Source organism: Kogia breviceps, chromosome 4 (genome assembly GCF_026419965.1).
Source record: "Kogia breviceps isolate mKogBre1 chromosome 4, mKogBre1 haplotype 1, whole genome shotgun sequence".
In the NCBI taxonomy this organism is placed as follows: domain Eukaryota; kingdom Metazoa; phylum Chordata; class Mammalia; order Artiodactyla; family Physeteridae; genus Kogia; species Kogia breviceps.
Genome location: NC_081313.1, coordinates 105732020 through 105753000, shown reverse-complemented (window position 1 = coordinate 105753000; position 20981 = coordinate 105732020). Strand labels below are relative to the sequence as shown.

At 38.5% G+C, this 20981-nt stretch overlaps 1 protein-coding gene across 1 annotated transcript in view; it reads right to left on the bottom strand.

Moving 5' to 3' along the window:
• The window catches only part of CCDC192 (coiled-coil domain containing 192), a 225681-nt gene that overhangs the window by 184621 nt on the left and 20079 nt on the right, over positions 1-20981 (bottom strand). The window contains exon 2 of the mRNA XM_059062364.1: positions 6210-6317. Within this exon, the coding sequence (XP_058918347.1) occupies positions 6210-6317 (108 nt within the window). The remainder of the gene's footprint in view (positions 1-6209; positions 6318-20981) is intronic.

The following is a 20981-nucleotide window of genomic DNA, read 5'->3' as shown; positions in this document are numbered from 1 at the left end:
TGACCTCAGATGGACTGAATCATACACTCTGGGGGTGGGACCCAGCAATCTGTCTAACAAGCCTCTAGGTTCCAGTTTGGGAACCAGGGTGAGTTCTTTTTGTTCAGTGCTACTTGAGTAGGAAACTTCTTTAAATGGCTTTGACCTATGACCACACATTCTTAAGAACAGGGTCTTTGAATTTTAAAAATATTTATGTTCTAATATCAGCCTCACTGTTTATTAACTGTATGACCTTGGGAAAATGGCTTAACATTTTTGAGTCTCATTTTCCTCATGGGGATTATAATAATAGGGTTCCCTGTGGATCAAATGAAATGTCTGTCAATCGAAGCACGGTACCTGGAACACTATAGGTGCTTAATGAATGTCAGTTTCTCTACTCTGCCTGCCATTGGAAATACACTGCAGGGGTCTGGTACCAGGCCTGAATCCCTGTAGGATGTGAACTTAGCCACCACCCCACTACACCCCCTTTCATGCTTTGTCTCCATTATTGCTTCTGCTATTCTTTAAGATGGAAGAGAACCTTAGGGAGATCCCAGGGGAAAAAAGAAAGGGAAAGGAATTGTCTTGGAATATAACATAATTGGTCCAGTTCAGTAAAGAGTGAGGATACAGGAAGCCGCTGTTACTAGTTTTATTTGGGGCTTTCGGAAATGTCTCTCTCATCAGGTAAGGGGGAAACTATGCCTAACTGGCATATGAGCTATGACTAAGAAGTAAGAAAAAGACTCCCATGTGCTTTTCTCAAAAGTTGAGAAATAAAACTAACATGTTCTTCTCCATTGAAATTTCTCAGCACTTTGAATGTCACCAATAAATCTCTCTTTATGAAAACAAAAAGGGCAAAATTATTTTTATGCTCCAAAGACCATCAGGGTCCCCTTGCTGTGTCTTGTCTATGTCTTATACCCACCTGGGAAAAACAGTTGGTAGAAAAAAAAGATCAAGTTGCACACCAAGCTTCCCACCTCCTAGCTCCTGCTTCAAATAATGACATCTCTTTCACAGCTAGTGTATATGCCACACTTAATATATAACTAATGTTTTGCTAGGTATGGTATCTGAAAGATGCCTGAAGCTAATTCTGACTACATAATTGTTACTGGATTCACCTCCTTGGTGAGAAAATGACCACAGATTCCCCTCACTCCCCAGTTTCCTCCAAACTCTGAAAAGACCAGATACCAGAGCTGAATGGGCAATTCAGCTCCCAATCTTGGCAAAAACAGAGGATGGGCAGAAACAGAAGATTTAAGAGATGAAACAGAAAGAAGGTTAAAGTACTAAAGTCCCTTTACCAAATGAGGAGCTGAGGAAGAAGAGAAGAGAAAGCTGGGTGGTAAAAAAGCCAGCTAGGGCAAGGGAGCTGGGGTAGGAAGGGGACCTTTCCTGGCTGAAAGACTCTGAGATTGTGAGCACTGGAGAAGAACCACTGTGTTGCGATCTGGGTGTCTTTCAAACACTTTGAGAGACATCAGTAGAAAAGGAAACTTACATGCGCACACACACAAGCCCATGACATATGACTCAGAAAATACAGTTCTGTTATGACCACTAGCAGCGGTAGAGATAAATTAACATTAATCGAGAACCTACTAGGAACCAGATACACTCATCCCGTTCAATCCTCACTACAGCCCTATGAAACCAGTGTGTTCACCCTCTTCTACATGAGACTGCTGTGACTCAGAGAGACTAAGTGAACTGCCCAAGGTCATAAAGCTAGCAAGTCCTGGAGCAGAAACAAAGCCGGAGCTCTCCTGGGTCTGCTGCTGGGAGCTGGGAACCAGAGGCTGGTGATGACTGAGACACACTGGGCCGACACTGCTCCCGGAGGAAACGTCTCAGGAAGTGGCCTCCCGTGTCCCCCTGCACTGGTGGCTCTCTGGATCTGTGCTCCACTGTGACACTGTGGCTTCTCCTGACACTCTCTTAGCACAAAAGCTGTGCAATCTCTTTGCTTACATATGGTCATCAGCTGCAACCCCCGGAGCCCCTTTCTTTGTCCCTCCCGTGTGCACTGGGGATAGAAGCCAGCACACAGGCAAAAACTGCCTTTTTATAACTTGCCCCTCAAACCTTTTCACTCTTCTTTTTTCCTCCTCTTGACTCTTTTCCTTCTTTCCTGTGCCTCCTTCTAGTCCTTTCTCTACTACCTAATTTCCAGGCATTTTCCCCCACGGGTCTTAACCTGCAGGAAATATAATCAAGTATTTTCTTTAGCAAAACTTGGCAATGTTTTGAATTATCTACAATTATTACCCAGGAAAAGAGATGGATTCTTATGTCCCTTTCTCACTCAGGCCAGCTGACTTGTGCAAACTTACTTCTTAGAGCTGTGAACAGCCCAGATTAAAAGTATTAATTGCAGGGCTTCCCTGGTGGCGCGGTGGTTGAGAATCCGCCTGCCAATGCAGGGGACACGGGTTCGTGCCCCCGTCCAGGAAGATCCCACATGCCGCGGAGCGGCTGGGCCCGTGAGCCATGGCCTCTGAGCCTGCGCGTCCGGAGCCTGTGCTCCACAACGGGAGAGGCCACAACAGTGAGAGACCCGTGTACAGAAAACAAACAAACAAACAAAAAAATACAAAAAAAAAAGTATTAATTGCAAGTTATCCTGATGTCATATTTCTTTTATTTTGACACTAGTGGCATGGCTGCAGAGAAATAAAGAATAATTGTTAGCTAAGGGAATCCAACAAAGAAGTCTGTGACCTCAGAGAGGAAGCACCACACTCTCCTTATTTCCTCACTAAGTTCCTTCTTTTGCCTAGTGAGCCAACAGAAACCTTACTGGAAGCGACCCTAGAAAGGTTCAGTTTAAGTAACCTGAGGCCCAGGACCAACAGGCGTTTAGTGTAGATGAACCCCGAGGCATCTATCTGGGTTAGTTCTATGTGCATCACTAAGAGGCAGAGCTAGGAGGTAAGAATTCAGCTAATGTCAAAATTTAGCCGTTTTGCAAAGGCAGGACCCACTGGTTGACAGTACCATGAGCTTCCACTCCTTAGTTCCAGCACAAATCTTTGTCCTCGACATTTCCTCTCCTCTTCCCACTTGTTTCTAGCCCACCAGGCCGCCCATCTGACAAAATGATTTGGATTACCAGTGAAAGCCAGCTAGCATTCCCACTGTCTTTGTGACAAATCCTAAATTAATGGTATTTAAAAGAAGCCTCAACTCAGCCATAAAAAGAAACGAAATTGAGTTATTTGTAGTGAGGTGGATGGACCTAGAGTCTGTCATACAGAGTGAAGTAAGTCAGAAAGAGAACAACAAATACGGTATGCTAACACATATATATGGAATCTAAAAAAAAAAAAATGGTCATGAAGAACCTAGGGGCAGGACGGGAATAAAGATGCAGACCTACTGGAGCATGGACTTGAGGACACGGGGAGGAGGAAGGGTAAGCTGGGACGAAGTGAGAGAGTGCATGGACATATATACACTACCAAATGTAGGGTGGATAGCTAGGGTGAAGCAGCCGCATGGCACAGGGAGATCACCTCTGTGCTTTGTGACCACCTAGAGGGGTGGGATAGGGAGGGTGGGAGGGAGGGAGACGCAAGAGGGAAGAGGTATGGGGACATATGTATATGTATAACTGATTCACTTTGTTATACAGCAGAAACTACTGATTCACTTTGTTATACAGCAGAAGCTAACACACCATTGTAAAGCAATTATACTCCAATAAAGAAGTTAGAAAAAAAAAAGCCTTAACATGTATACACTTAAACAGGAAAAAATACTCCTTCACACACACACACACACACACACACACACACACACACACACACACACACACACACACACACCCATCATTGTCTGGACCACTAAAGACAGTTTCTCTTTTTGCAACCACAAAGTGGGCCAGCCTAGTAAGGAAGGCAGTGGCACCCAGTGGACAAATGTTTGTTTGAGATAGGTGTCCCATTCAGAAATATTCTCCTTTCTTAGCTTTAAGAAAGGCTATTTGCTCCCCTTACTTTTCCCTGTCCTTCTGCCATCACATTTTTTAAATCATCTACTGAATTTAAAAAGAGCGGGGAGCGGAGTGTCGTTACAGTTTTTATCTCTTCAAGAATAAGACTAAACTGAAACACTGGAGAAAGCAAAAATTTCAGGATTAAATCCTCTGAGAACAGTGTCTATATTTGATTAACCTATTTCAACAGTAACAGTGGAGACAGCCAAATCTAATAAAATATTCAGCTTAATTAAAAATGTAACATTGCAAATGCCTGTAATGTGCTTTTCTTCGCACGTAATATTCTCCTTTTGCTCACACCGTTGCCAACTTCCAATTAAATTGCCTTGGTTATCTGCAAATTTGGCAACTCCAGGGGCAGTACTTCAGGAAAATAACACACAGATCCTGCAACTTAATACTATGCTGCAGTCTATCTGGGAACCATACAAACACCTACTATTTTCACTCTCCAGGCCCTACAGTGATTCTTTTGGTTGTGAGCTACTTGGGTAGAAAAACTTTGTTTATCTATCTTTCTTCCCTCAAACAGCTAACTAACATCTTACTCACGATAGTTACAAAGAAGTTGAGTGAAATTGAGTTTCCATTTTATGTAATTAATCTGCTAAACACTGAAAAGAAGTATCTAATTGTTTGATGTTACATAAAGGGATCATCCAGTTAAGAATCTTAAATATTAGGGGCTATTTGCGTTGGATAAAAACATTTTATAAAGAACAAAAGGGATGAGGACTTTTATGGGTGAACTGAATTTTACTGATTTAAATCATTAAGACGTTCATTACAAAATAAGCATACATCTTCTCAGTGTAACCTAATACCAGCAAGGGTGCCCTCTTTTAGTTAGCCGTTCAGAATTTCTTCCAAGTTTGCATACTCTGAAATCCTTAGCTTTTATGCTTTGAAATGGTACCTCATGTTTATCATTATATTATTTGTAATTCAAATTTTGCCACAGTTTGAAGCTTGCTTTTTCTGTTGTTTTAAAGAAAAGATGAGTTGGCAAGCCAGCGTTATGGCACATGGGTGAGATGGAATCTTTCCCCAGTGGGTCTGGGCCTAGGGCACCATGCTTTTGTTAATTGACAGAAGGCCCCCCCGTTATCCCTTGTGTCTATCACATTTAGGTAGTCAGCAATAAACACATCCCAAAGTAAGAGATGTACTTTTTTGGTAAGCTGAGAAAAAAAAATGGAGACCATTTGTGCATGTATCCCTACAATACATGTTACATGTACTTCTTTTTCTCATAACACAAGCATATTTTCCCCCCATGTCTCTGCAAAAATTCTTATAAAATTCTGATGCACTCAACTTTTGCTATACAGACCTTTCTTATTAAAAACTCAAAATTGTTTTTCAAAAGTTTCTAAACATTTATTTGCAAAATGTCTCAATCCATGACAAATCAATCAATGTTTATAACATCTCAGGGTCTGTGTCCTTTTCCTCCACTGACTGCCACCAACAGTGAGCACTGGTGCCCTGTGCTGTGGGAGGACCCACACTCCTGGCAGCTTTGCCCTCTGCCAAGCCCCCCTGCCCAGGGGCAAGGGCAATGGTAACAGAAGGATTTGTACCATGTACACTATACTGTTTGCAAAGTGTAATTGTATTGGGAAATGGCCTGAGCTTTACTGATAGCCATACTCCGTGTCTCTGCAATTGGAGACCTGGTGTGTAGGCAGATGACCTGACCTATGAGGCAACCCGACGGCCCGTAGAGGCTACGCTCCCCCTATGACTTGCTTTGCTCCTGTGAGTGTCACAGCCCAAGAGGGATGCCAGGATTTGAAAAACGATCCTTCTTCACATAATTGGAGAAAGTTGCTAGGGTGTAGTTCCTATAGGTTTTATCTTACTTTGGGGCTTATCTGTTTATAATGCATATATGTTTCACTTATTCAGAAATCTACTTGCTTAAAGATGGCTTTCCTAACTCATGGGCTGTGGCTAATGAAAATCAAAATGTAAATCTAAGAGGAGTTTTAAAGGCTGAAAAGGTCCATACAGATTAAAGTAATGATTGTTATAACTAAAATGAATGAAATGGGGTGTGTGTGTGTGTGTGTGTGTGTGTGTGTGTGTGTGTGTGTGTGTGTGTGTGTGTGTCATTAGGTTCAGAGGTTAAAACACGTATTTAGATTTTCCTTGCTCTACTGCACACTGAGGAACATATATTTCCAGTCCCAGTGACAGGTATTACCTGTTCGGATAAGACTTTAGCCTTTTCTTCTGCTTCCTTCAGGCAAATCTCCAAGGCCTCGAGCTGTGCCAAAGTAAACTCCATCTGTCTGGTTTCCAGGGACTCTTTCTTTAAAACAATAATCAAGTATTACTTTTTGACATGGGTAGTTTCCTGAGTGCATCTCAAACAACTCTGGGGACTAAGGACAGTCTTAATAAACTCACACAAATCATCTCCTTTTCTTCTTCAACATAGCAATAAAACAATGAAATGTTACAAAAACAATAGTGTTATTTAACAGTTTAGAGTCTAAAGGCAGAGTAAAAAAAATGCATATTAACGAGCAATGAACAGCTTTAGAAAGGTAGAATAAAATATCCATGTTGAAATTTGGTTAGTCTGCAACTTTTATTCCTGATACAAACAGAGCTTTTCTTCAAGAGGTTAGAACCAAAATTTCACATTCCCAATAAGAGATGTCATCTAGAATGCCTACATTTTTAACATTCACCTATCTTGGGGGTCATAGTCATTTGAATTCAGAGAAGCTCTTGTTTCCTTTGACTGTCACCTTCTTATCACAAGTTTAATTAAAGCAAAGATACTACATGGTTTAGAATCAGATCCTTCTTCCCCAGAACGTGGCTAATATGACTCAAATCAGCAGATGTGTAGACTTTCCCTCTCAAAATTAAGTTGCTCTTTCTCATGTACAAGCAGAAAAATGTGCAAAGTTGGTATGAGAATACCAGTTACCAGCATTACTGAGACTAGAGCACTTCCTGACTACTCTTTGGCCATTGAGACAATTAATTAATAAAGATACAGCAATATGAAAACTTCAAAGGAAAACCTCATATGTGCTAGGATTATGATGTTCCTATAGCTTCCTTGGATGTGTCCTGTCTTCTTGTGAAAGTTCAGGCTGCTGCAGCTGCTTCCAATTAACCCCACAGGAAAAAAAGAACTGTGTTCCTACATATTAAAAAAAAAAAAAAACCCTGCTGCTTTATTTCCCCTTTGGTTTAGGAGCCCACCAATTTTATACATATGTGCATTTCCTGACGATACAATAGAGCCATCTGGTGGTAAATGGAACCAGCCATAAAAACAAAACATTTATTCAGTTCCTATAATTGTTCATACCATCCTTTGAACCTTAGGACCCTGGCATGGACCTCTGATATAAATAAATGTTGCTCTGTTCAAAAACAGCATGGAGGCTTCCCTGGTGGCGCAGTGGTAGGGAGTCCGCCTGCCGATGCAGGGGACACGGGTTCGTGCCCCGGTCCGGGAAGATCCCACATGCCGCGAAGCGGCTGGGCCCGTGAGCCATGGCCGTTGAGCCTGGGCGTCCGGAGCCAGTGCTCCGCAACGGGAGAGGCCACAACAGTGAGAGGCCCGCGTACCACAGAAAAACAAACAAACAAGAAAAACCACCATGGCTCCTAAGTCACACGTGGCTGCATAATCTCCCCGAAGTCAGCCTTTAGGGGGTGAACATCTTGGGTTAGAACAGTGATATTTGTTGACCATCAGCCTCCCATATATGATTCCAATAATTTCAAGAGTCCAAAATATCTCAAAACAAAAGCCTCAAAACAAAATTCATGTGTACTTATACTTACAGGTAGTTCATGCTACAAAACATTTTATGCATAAAGGAGAAATTGTCAAAAGTCCAAACTTTTTCAAAAAGATTAAGGATCCCTGATCTAGACTGCTATTTCCAGGGGGAATCTTCTTGTCCAGTGTTTGACCTCGAGGAAGTTTTTAAAAGTAGACCCAACAAGATCATCTAATCTATTTCTCTAGGTCTTTTTCTCCAAACATCCCTAATTTTCCCTGACAAGAAGGACAACCATTTCCAGTAAGACAAAAGCATTGCAAGTCAAAGCCAAATGAAACAGGCTTGACTGGAGACTGTTATTAAGTAACATAGGACTTTTTGTACAGGTAGATTTAAGAAATCATCATGTGTTATAGAACAAGGAGAGTCCTGAGCAAACTGTGAGAAGTGCAAAGCCTGTCTCCACCTTTACCCCAGCTGTCACTCCCCACTCCTTGACTTGCTTTTCTGTGCCCCTCTCCTCTAAGGGGAAGAGCCATGAATGTATCTACACTGGAGTAAAAACGGCCTAAACAAAGTCAAGCACTTTTTAATAGGAGACAACCTCCATTAACCAAAGGACTACAGATTAAATCAAGAATAATCTCACAGATAAGTAAATACCTGGTGTTGGAAGCTTTGGAGGTAGATGTGTGTTTTCAGGGACTCTAAACAGTTAGGTGTAGTCAGTCCTTGCCCCAGTTTTGCAGGATTCAGTGGTACGAGAGCAGAAAGTTAGGATTTACACCATGAAGTTCATTTTCCCTCAGGCACATGTGGACACACAGTACATAAAGTGATTTATGTTTCTTATGAACGTGAAACTGTCTCGGTGGTTAAAGTAATGGATGAGTGAATTACTAATCAAAACTGAAAACATATGATATATATAGGTATTTGGGGATTGAACCTGTGTCTGTGGATTTCCAAATGGTAAATTCCAGCACTTCAGTGGGTATTCCAGTTTTTAACTTCTACTCTTTGTCCTAAAATTTTCTACCTAAATATCCATCAGTAATCTAAGTGCATGTATCTAAGATAACCAAGATGATCAAAGTAAAAGAATATTACAGAATATTAATAATTCTATAAACATTTTGGTTACAGTAAAGACACTAGATTACTATGCATGTGTGTTAAAGTTGACAGTCTACTAATTGACAAACCTTATGGAAAATTGTAAGAGTAGATTTTCTTTTAGCTGCAATGTTTCCTCATTTGAGAATCTGGAGGAAAATCTACTCTTTGTTCTAATTTAATTTTTCTTATTTCTCTAACCCATCTCAGTACCTTTTCATTGTCCCCTTCCTTACTTTTAAGTCATTATTTCTTTGTCTTAAAATGACCTTGCTCTTCCTCAGCCAAACAAATCCCTTCCGCCCTTCAGGACTGGTTCAAGGTCTCTGATTCATCTAAATCATCCACACCCCTCTGAATCCACGTGCAGCACTTAGAAAGGCGCCTGAATACAGAGGCTAGATGGGGCACTGCATTGAGCATTTAGTAGTAGCTCAATAAAGAGTTGTTGATTGATTGAAGGCTCAGCAGTAAGAGAAGGGGACTGCACCAGATAGAGCGATCCTTCACGCTGAGAGGCTTTAACAGTGACTCCTTTCAGCAATACTTCCCCTGCATCCAGCTTAGAACACTGACAAGGATCAGAGCCCCAGAGAAAGTCCATTGCCAAGGCCAGGGGCCAGACAGCGTAGCAGAGGACAAGGAGGTGGCCGTGGGGTTGGGTAATGACGGCAGGGCTGATGTGAGAATTAAATGATGTAAATCAGGTAAATGCTTGGACAGATGAAGTGCTCAATTAATATTATTTTGAATTATTCTATTCTCCTAATTCCTTTAAGGAGAATCATTTGATACTAAAACTTTCTAACCTACTTTTAAACCCTAGTAAAAGAAAGTTCCCATAGAGGCCCTTTTGTAACAGCAAACGATCAAACCACAGCAGTGGGAAATTCAGTCAAGTATGCAATTAGAACAAAGTTAATATGTTAAATATGTGGGTGCATTTCTTTAAAAGCAAGATTGCTAAGTAATGATGTGGTTACGGCAAATTCAACCTTTACACAAGAGCAATATGACGTGAGTCAGTTTAAGACAATTAAATGTTTCTAGCAATCTGGAGCATCTATCGTGCAGGGTTCCAGCAGCAGCCCCTGCCCAGTAGTGCGGTAACTTCCTGCCAGATAAAACACGCTTTCAACACATTTTGCAACAAACTTCCTGCTTGATGTCTCCTCTATTTATTACCGTGGTCCATTCCTCTTTCCCAGTGCTTGACAAGCGCCGAAGGCCCTAAACTTCCCTACCCCTCTACAACCTGTTCATAATGCCCACGCTAGCCCCCCCACCTCAGCCCCTTACCTCCAGGCAGATTTTTTCCATTCCTCCCTCAGTCTCTGGTGATCAGAATTCATTTTACAGTGGAAAGTTCGTCACTCTCATGTCCTTCTGTGCTTAGCATTTGCAATAGTTTCTTAGGTTAAATTGCCAATTTCTATTTAGGCAACAGTTTAACAACTCAGTTCTCTTGATTCCAGTCCATTCAAGTGAAAACAGTATTCCTCTGTGTTTGGGGTTGTGCCATTAATCACTAAATAAGATATTTAAATTCAAAACTTGAACAAACTACACCTATTGTCAAAGTCCAGTGGAAAGGGTTTCTAAGTAGAAAGTGCCATCAATATGACCCTGAAAGGGATGGTCATGGGAGGATGACAGAGGAGCACTGACTAAGGGGGAACTCTGCTTGGAATCTGGAAGGACAAGTTCCTTACCTGACCTGAGTCTCACTGACTGTGTGTCTTGGGCTATGTGACTTTGGGGCTTCACTTCTCGGGGCCTCAGTTTTTTCATCTTTAAATGACAAATACATTGGTCAGGTTCCAGAAGAAAACAGATGGTCATTCCAAAGGAGTGATTGAGGGCAGTTTGATGAAGGGAAGAGCATGGGTATGGTTTATGGAAGTCAACAAAGGATGGTGAGACACACCCTGCGTGCAAAGATACTTTTTGCCTTACCTTGACCTGAAGAGGTACGGGGAGAGGTAATAGGAGAGCATTATCACAGGATCTAGAAAGAGAGCTTGGGAGAGGGCCATCCTATAAACCGAGACCTTGGGCAGAGAAATACAGCCGCTGCCAACCTGTGCCCAGGCAGTAGTGGTTGAGGAACCAGTGGAATAAATAGCCTGACCCTCCTCTCCTTTCACCCGCTGTACTTCTGTCTATATCTTCCTTGGGCTGGACCCAGTGGGAAATCAGAGGGCAAGAGAGCTTCAACAAGAAGTACAGAGAGACCAGCTCCCTGGAAAAGAGCAGAGTGAGGGAGGAGTGGAGGGTGGATAATGGAGGGGGCAACAAAGATATCTCAGGCCAAACGGGTTTAATGCTATTAGTGGTTCCCAAATGCCAGCCCATAGATCAGTGTTGGTTAGTGATAACATTTTCACCAGTCAGCAAGAAGATGTTAAAAGCTAACTTTTGAAAAGGACATTGTGAATTTTTCATGAAGCCAAATTTATTCCATTTAGATGACTATCCTTTATTCTGAGATTATGATCATTCTATATATTTTGGTGTTAAGAGAATGTTTCTTTAACAAATAATGGTGCTAGTACATGGGAATTATTGTGTTTTACTGTTTTTTCTTGAAAAAAATGGAAAAATTGGCAATCTTACAAAAACTAACCCTAATTATTTTTTGACGGAAATTTTTACAAGTTTATGAAATCTAAAAGTGTAGAGACCCTCTATCTAAGTGATCTCTGTTAAATTATACATTAACTGTTTTGTCAGGTGGCTATTCCAGAGCTATATTCCCTGAATTCCACTGGACTAAGTCCAAGATGGACCTGAATTCAGTATCAAGTTGCTTTAGCACAGTTCCAAGATACCGTTATTCTAGGAAAAAACCCACACTTGTAAAGGTCAACCTTTTACGCTGTGAAAGATTTAACTCCTTCTCCATTTCTATAGCATCACCGATAGAAAAACGAAAAAGGTATTTGAAAGGAATTGTTAACTCAGATTTTAATTGATAAAAAGGTTGTTGGTATGGAAGTTAAAGAAAGAGAAAAGGCCCTGTGACATATGATAGCTTCATAAATAACTTTAAATAATGGCTTACCTGAAACTCTTAACAGGCCAAGTCATGTTAGTTCAATTCAAAGCAATTCAGTACATTTACGTTCAAAAAATATTAAGGGCTCACTATTTGCCAGGTACTGTGCTAAACAATGGAGAAATAAATAGTAACCAGACATACAGGATTAATACCCTCACAGATTCTCAGTTTAGAATTTCTCTCCAATACAAAAATCCTAGGATTTAGTTTTATGTAAAAATCAAAGGAATGTCAAGAGTTTGGTGGTTAATTTAATATTTTTATTTTTATCCTCACTCACAAAATATTGCTCTGTGCTTTGGGGCCTTGTTCTTTTCTCTTTGATGAGGATTCTCGTAGATGTTAGAAGGAGGTAAGAGGCAGTCCTAACCTGTTTTCAAATATTTCAGATCTATCTCAAACAATATTGATTTATAAGTCCTTACAGACTGTGAACCAATAGTATAAGAGGAGAAAAGGACCTAGTAAATAGTTTTTATCTTCCATCATTTCAGTTAAAGTTAACAGTAAAACAGGGACTGGATTAGAGGACACCTGAACTTGGGGTCATGTTATATTACAGAATTTGTTCTGTGACTTAAAATAGCCCTCCAGCATTTTGATTTTATGGGTGGATTTCTTAAATCTTTGGGCATCACAAATCTCTTGGACTACCTGATGATATATGTCAATTCTCTTACTAGGAAAGAAAATGCCTATGTACATGCTTGTGTACACACACACACATACAATAAGCACACATGCACACTATTTTGCCTGTACTTTCAGGGTGCTTAAGTGTTTTTCTCAGTGCTATTCATGTAGCGCAAATTATGAATTCCTTGTTTAGAGGGAATAGTGTATTCCAGCACCTTTAGTTTTTATTCTAAAATAAAAGACCAAATATTAATGAATGAGAATATTAATATGTTCTTGGTGCCTCTACTGTAAATCATGCAGATGAACAAACAAATAATCTTCTCTTCCTAGAGACAAGCTCCAAACTCAAAAGAAACAAAATGGCTCTTCCTTCTGGACAGTAGAGCAAGTAGCATACCTTCCTAGTGAAGCCTGGTTCTTGTAACTGAACTGCACAGCAACTAGTGCTAACCCATCCTGCTGACGGTGAAGTTAAGATTTTAATAATGAGAATATATTTCTTTCATAATAAAAAAAGAGAAAGGACATATAGCAAGGTAATTTGCTCTTACAAATAATTTTTATTTTTTTATTTTTTATGTGTAAATCATGATTTACTTCTTGTACCTGAGTTCATTATAAACATCCAAATAAAGATTTTATTAGCAAGGAAGAGATGACAAGAGAGGTTGGGTAAGCAGCTAACAGGGTCTGCCACAAACAGCATAAATAACTGATAACCTTTTTCAATTTATTTGCCATTGAAGTGAAACTCTTTACACCAAGGGTAAGTAAGCTCTTCACAGAGCTTTCATGTGATTTATCCTGTACTTATGTTTTTCTTTCCTGTTTTTTATTGTCAGAGGAAAAAAGCATTTTTTTGACATCAGAGGTGACACTAGCAATTAAGCATTAGTAACGACTTCATTTCTTCAGATGATCTTTTTGAAACTCTAGGGCTAAAGTCAGCAGCTTTGTGTACATTGTCTTATTTTGTCTTTTATTCTGTACAAGCAGTATGGGCCCATGAATATTGTGTTTTCTGCTTGCTGAATATCTGCGGATTGATCTTCCCCAATAAATCTATTTAGACTGGGTTTGCTTTAAAATCACTGGGAGCAAGGAGAGTAACTTTGTATTAGACAGTGTTGGATGTTTCTAAAACAAAAACAAGTAGCACTTGGTATTTCCTGTGGTTCTTGGTTAATCATCAAGTTGTATGCCAAATATCTTGAGAACTGTGACTGGCCTTTGTTTATTCCTCATTGATTAGCACTTACATTAGAATTATTGAATGTATTTCAGATGTTTGCAGGTATTAAAATGTTATATATTATGTGATTTTATGAACAATTTGTCTTAGGTTTTATCCGTGCTATAGGCATCTATCAAAACATTGGTAGTATGTTTTCAGAGACGTTAAAACAGACTTTTCCCCTCTGTGAATACCCTGACCCATTGTTCTAATTGTTTCAATGTTTGTAACATTTGCTGCTTTCTTTTTTTTAATTAATTATTTTTTTAAAAATTGGAGTATAGTTGATTTACAATGTTGTGTTAGTTTCAGATACACAGAAAAGTGAATCAGTTATACATATACATATATCCACTCTTTTTTAGGTTCTTCTCCCATATAGGTCATACAGAGTATTGAGAAGAGTTCCCTGTGCTATACAGGGGGTCTTATTAATTATAGATTCTATATACAGTACTATATATATGTCAATCCCAATCGCCCAATTTATCCCTCCCCTCCTCCTTCCCCTCTGACACCAGTAACCATAAGTTTGTTTTCTACATCTTTGACTCTATTTCTGTTTTGTAAATAAGTTCATTTGTACCATTTTTAGATTCCACATACAAGCGATATTATATGATATTTGTCTTTCTCTGTCTGATTTACTTCACTCAGTATGACAATCTCTAGGTCCATCCATGTTGCTGCAAATGACATAAGTTTGTTCTTTTTTATGGCTGAATAATATTCCATTTTATATATGTACCACATCTTCTTTATCCATTCCTCTGCCAATGGACATTTAGGTTGCTTCCATGTCCTGGCTATTGTAAATAGTGCTACAATGAATATTTGGGTGCATGTATCTTTTCGAATTATGGTTTTCTGTGGATATGTGCCCAGGAGTGGGATTGCAGGATCATATAGTAGTTCTGTTTTTCATTTTTTAAGGAGCCTCCATACAGTTCTCATAATGGTTGTACCAATTTACCTTCCCACCAATGGTGTAGGATGGTTCCCTTTTCTCCACACCCTCTCCAACATTTATTGTTTGTAGATGTTTTGATAATGACCATTCTGACTAGTGTGAGGTTATACCTCATTATAGTTTTGATTTGCATTTCTCTAATGATTAATGATATTGAGCATCTTTTCATGTGATTTTTGGCCATCTGTATGTCTTCTTTGGAGAGATGTCTATTTAGATCTTCTGCCCATTTTTTTATTGGGTTATTTGTTTCTTTGATATTGAGCTGTATGAGCTCTTTGTGTACTTTGGAGATTAATCCCTTGTCAGTCACTTCTTTTGCAAATGTTTTCTCCCATTCTGTGGGTTGTCTTTTCATTTTGTTTATGGTTTCCTTTGCTGTGCAAAAGATTTTAAGTTTAATTAGGTCCCAGAAAAAATGATTTTTATTTTTTACAAAAATAAAGGAGAAGATGAAATGGGAACTTATTATTTAATAGATAGGTGTTGAGTTTCAGCTTTGCAAAATGAAAACCTTCTGGAGATTAGTTGCACAAAAATGTGAACATGACTTACACTACTGAACTACAAATTAAAAATGGTTAAAATGGTCAATTTTATGTTACACATATTTTACCACAATTAAAAATTTTTAAATAACTTATAAAACAAATGTATAGAGCAGATAAATTATGGAGTGAAGGAATTAGTCAATACCCAAATTAATTCAACTACTCTACTTATGCATCACAGGATTGCTGTGAGAATTTAAAAAAAAAAGATTGCACATAATAAAAACTATGAAATTTAAGAAAAGGAAAAAACATAGTAAGGTAATCTCAAGGGAAAGATTTTGATTCCTTTAATTTAAAAAAAATTCAAAAAATACTAGTTGTTTTAAATTAAATTTTGATTTAGTGGGACATATAATAATGCAAAGACTTTTCCTGTTTATAAAGTTAATGCTTTGTATAACTGAGTTTTTTGTCACAGGATTACTTATTTTCTCCACATCATTTATAAGTTTAGATTTTGAATACTTTAGCATGTTGACCAACAATGTTTTCATTCTCCCATTGTATCCTAGTATTTTAGTTAATGCACATGCCTGTAGGAAGAAGGATTTTCAGGTCAGCTTATGAGTAAGGTGATGGAATTTTATTGCCCAAATTGAAGTTTTTCAAACTTAGTTTTGTGAATAAATTTTGGCTATTCTGTGTGTAATAAACAACAAATGATTTATTATTGACATTGTTCAAAGTGAAGGTAATTTTTTGTCTGCCAGTGAATTTTAGGCTCCAAATAAGTAAACTTCTAAAAAAGTCCAAAAATTTAACTGTAACGATAAAAACTTAAAGACTCTAATGATGCTGTTCCCAAAACCTAGCAGGGAAGTCCTTAGTTGAACTTGATGTTCCATGAAAAACATTTTCCATGATCAATTTCCCCTTCCCCCAACCCAGCCTGACATTTGCTCAGACTGCCCTCTTTACCAAGATCTGAAAGAGAAATGTGTTATGCATCTTTCTGGATCAGATAAAAGCTCAGCCACAATTCCCATAGTACATTCCAATGTGATAAGGTAAGCGCAGGACAGATGAGAGAGCTCTTTTTTGCTGTAAATTTCCACTTCTTTTAAGGTCTCCCAGTCAAAATATTACTAAGAGGCATGGCCAAAGTATCAGAGAAGATGGCAGAGCTTATTCAGTGGGACTCAGTTTTTTCGCCTGTGAAATGAAAAGATCATTACTTCTAATTCGTCTTGCACTCTGCGGTGGCCATTTGTCATGCTATGTTTTTCCCTGTTTGCAGTATTTCCCATCTCATGAATCCCATCTCTCTGCAGTATAAACCAGGAACTCCTTTTCCAGCCTCCTTCGCACCACGTCGTAGGCATGTGACTTAGCCTCCCCCAATCAGACACACCAGCCTAAGAATTCAGTATAAATGAGAGTGATATGAAAAAGGTGCCAAATAAAATGGAATCTGGCCAGGTCGATCGGGTCGTTCTGTTTTCAGAGGATGCAGTGACGGAAGACTTAGAAGTAACCTCTCATACTCAGGGGTAGTAGTAGGGCTGTGATGCCTTCGGCCTGTGGTGGCAGTAATAGGTCCTCCACTAGGGAAGGGAAGCTGAGCATAGTCTCCAAGACTGATTCTCTGACTCTTCTAGGGATCCTCTGAAATCCATTTTCTCCTTAATACTAACTGGAATGGGTTCTTTTGTTTTCAAATGCAAATCCGACTGATTATTACTTGTTGTTCACATGACTTTAAGCAAGTAGTTTAATTATCCTGAGCCTCCACTTCCTCCCCTCTACAAATGGAAGAAGTGCTAACTCATTGAGGGCTGCTCTGGTGATTAAATGTGGTCATGCAGAAAAATGCTGAGCATAATGCCTGACCCATAGAAGAAAGTTTGTTTGTTTTTAATCTTCTTTTTAAGCTCTAGATTTTTGTGCCTGTGGTGTAGATTCTGGGAGTTCACACCTTCGCAAAGAGACTGAGCTCTTGATCTTAAGGACCAGAAACTCTTAGAATCTCTGGTGACCTTGGCATATCATGCAGCCACACCTAACCTGGTTACTCCTTGTTGGAAAAGTAAATCATTAAGCATAAGAGCAAAAATTCAAAAATGTAGTAGGAGAAGGCACAGCCTGTACCCTCTTCTGCCTGCTGAATAGGGTTTATACTTGATCTACTCCATGTCTTCTTTTTCTTGACTTTCTTGGTAGATGTGGTTTTGGGGCTTCTGAGATGAAAGGGGGGAGATTAAAGAAGAGCAAGAGAGCTGTGGACTAGGGCTAAAGGAAAAAGTTTTCCAAAGAACTTTTGAGGAGAAAACTTCAGAAAAGCTGTCATGTGAAATAGATGCTTATGGAAAAGGAAAGGAGGACTTTTTAAAAATGCATCTCTGAAATTTTTCCTCACATAATGTTTAATTAGTGAAATTTAACCCTCAGTATACCATCAGAGTTTAGCGGACCCAAATGTAGTTTTGAGTTTCTTTTTTTGAGCCATTCTCTTAATAAAAATCTATATTTCAGGGCTTTTATTCTTTCTTAGAGGTCTTACAAAGTATGTATGTATATATATATATATATATATATATATACACACACACACACACACACACACACACACACACACACACATATTTTTTCTTTTAAATAGAATAAAACTCATTCTATCTTATAATTATCCTACAGATCCATTGGAGTCTTTTATATAATCCAAGATGTATTCTGGGATCTCAGTGATCTTGTTTTCCCTATATTTGAAATATATTGCTACTTACTTAGTCATCCTAGGAATTATTTTTTATCATTATTCATTGAGTATTTCCAACTATGACTTAGTAAAATTAATAATCATCCTTCAGTTTCTTATTGTGTTGTCAAAAGCATGACATCACCTTTCAAGGTACAAAAGAGGAGACACCATTTTTAAAACTTGCTTTATTTTAATTTTTTAAATTTTGTGACAACTAACACACTTAGAGAGCAGTTGGAATACAGAGAACTTTTTCTTTTTCCGTGTGAGTTATGTTGTGCCTTTATGCCCCATCACCCAAAACCACTCAGTGTCTATTTCCTACACAGAGGGACTCTTTTCTACACCATCACAGCATGGCCTCCAGTCAGAAAATTCACCCAATTGTCACCCCACCCCATTCCCTTCCCTTCCGCCTCACAACATGGGCTCCACTAGCGAAACATCATTTTTTTTTTTTGGCAAAATATCATTTTTATAGCACATTTTTTCTTTCATTAAATGTAGTTCAGGATGCTGAATTTTTCTTTTTTCATCCATAATGCCCAAAGACAAGAAAATTGGTAGAGGCATACATTTCACAATTCTTAGACAAATCAGAAGGTGAATGTGAACAGCAGCATTCTTGACCATCATGGTCCAATGCAGTAGCCACCAGCCACATGTGGTCTTGAGTATTTGAAATGTGGTTGGTTTGAATTGAGACGTGTTGTAAGTATAAAATAGATATGAGATTTTGAAGACTTAGTACAACAATATATGAGAATATGAGAGATCTAAATATATTTTTGTACTGATTACATATTAGTGACAGTATTTTGAAAATATTAGGATAGATAAGATATAGTATTATAATTTACTTTTATCTGTTTATTTTAAATTTTTAATGTGGCTACTAGATAATTTTAAATTACATATGTGGCTTTTAAATTACATATTTCTATTCAACAGTGCAGCTCTAAGTGGTGGAATTAATCATGTAAGTGAAATAGACTATGCGTCTTCAGGTCATGACTACCGGGAGACTTAGATGAATGTCCTCAAAGTCATGAATCAGTAAGTGAAAAACATACCTCTAAGGACAAAAAGGGAAATAGGGTATTTTCATACAAGACGGGCTATATCACACAGAATTTTGTGACAAGAACTTGGACTTACCTGTTTTGTTAAGGGGATGTGTGACAGCATTCTGCCATATTTTATAACATTTATGTGCCAAAAGTTTTACTTGGTAACAAATAGATTTGCTACGTTTAAATTCTGATCAAAATTTCTAATGAGGTTCTTTTTTTAAACCTATGTCTTTATTCTTCTGTAAATTATTTGAAAATGATTTTAAAAATAAAAAATTTAGGTGGGTTTATTTAATTCAGGTAGTCAATGATGATGACTATTTTCCTGGTATACTAAGGGTTAAGAACTTGAGTAATTTGAAAGTTACCTTATGGGTACTAGACTGCTTGTTTGTTTGTTTGTTTTTACCACAAAGCAGTTCTGAGAGTAGACCATTTAGATCTCGGCATTACACATTAAGCAGTCACAAAGGAAGGTATTATGGGAGACTTTTTGTATATTTTCAGTAACGTGATTATCAGAAAAGAATGTAAGAACACATTTGAAGGCACAAGGCCAAATGCTGCTTTATTCAGAAGGAAAAAAATTAATAGGATTCAGAATATAGTCACCACCATGGACACAGATATTTCTTTTTTAAGAAAGATTCCAAGTAGAAATAGCCCCTAGGGAAAGCAGACTGTTCTAGAATTTATAGCATTTTCCTTAGGCATTTGAGGCAGGCAAAACAGGGCTTACTCCTTGCCAAAGAATGTTTCTGAACTACATTTAATTTAAAAATATTTTACAGTTTAATCTTCGTTTGCACTAATATATGATTCAAGAGCATTTTCTTCCTAACTGAAAGATGTGTCCAGCTCTTCAATAACAAACACATGAGAATCATTCACATATTGATTGAGTGCCTTTCATATGTAAGGTTCAGAGATAAATCCTGGAGATAAAGGTGAATTCATCAAATTCCCAACCCTCCAGGAACTCATAATGTGAAAAAGGTTGAGAAAGGGAGGAGAGATGTTCAGATAAGTGGACTTCAATATTATAAGGATGAGAGAGGAGAAGGGGAAAAACACATGTATTGAGCATCATCACTGGGCCGTGACTTTTCACTATATTATGTCCCTCAAATTCAGACAATATAAAAGATATAAAAATGAAAACAAAAATCATCCAGAATCCTACCACCCAGAGATTGCCACATGTTTCTATGGACTGAATGTGTGTGTTCCAGGTGCCTTCACATTCATAAGTTGAAGCTCTAACCCCCAATGTGATAGTATTAGGAGATGGAGCCTCTGGGAGGTCATTAAGTTTAGATGAAGTCAGCAGGGTGGTGTCCTTATGATGAGATTAATGACCTTATAAGAAGAAACCAGAGAGCTCTCTCCTTGTGTTACCTTCTCTCCCTCCCCCTCCCTTCCTCCCTCCCTTCCTTCCTTCACCCTTTCACCCATGTGAGGATATAGCAGCAAGGCAACCAGCTGCAAGCCAGGACCCAATCATGCTAGCACCTGATCTCTGATTTTCCCACCTCCAGAGCTGTGAGAAAACAATGTCTGTTTTTTAAGCCACCCAGTCTGTGGTATTTTGTTATGGCAGCCTGAGCAGACTAGGACACCATATTTGGTGTATAATCTTCTAGACTTGTGTGTGTGTACCTGAAGATGCATAACATATAAAACATTGATTCATACTATACATGGTTATATATGGTTAAATTATGATCATTTTCAGTTAACAGTATATCATAGGTAACTATATTTGAATAAAAATGAATGTCATTTTCCACAAATTGTAATTTTTAAAATTACCATAACTTTCAATGGTCACAATAAATTTTACTATGTGTATATGCAATTTTCCATACTATTGGA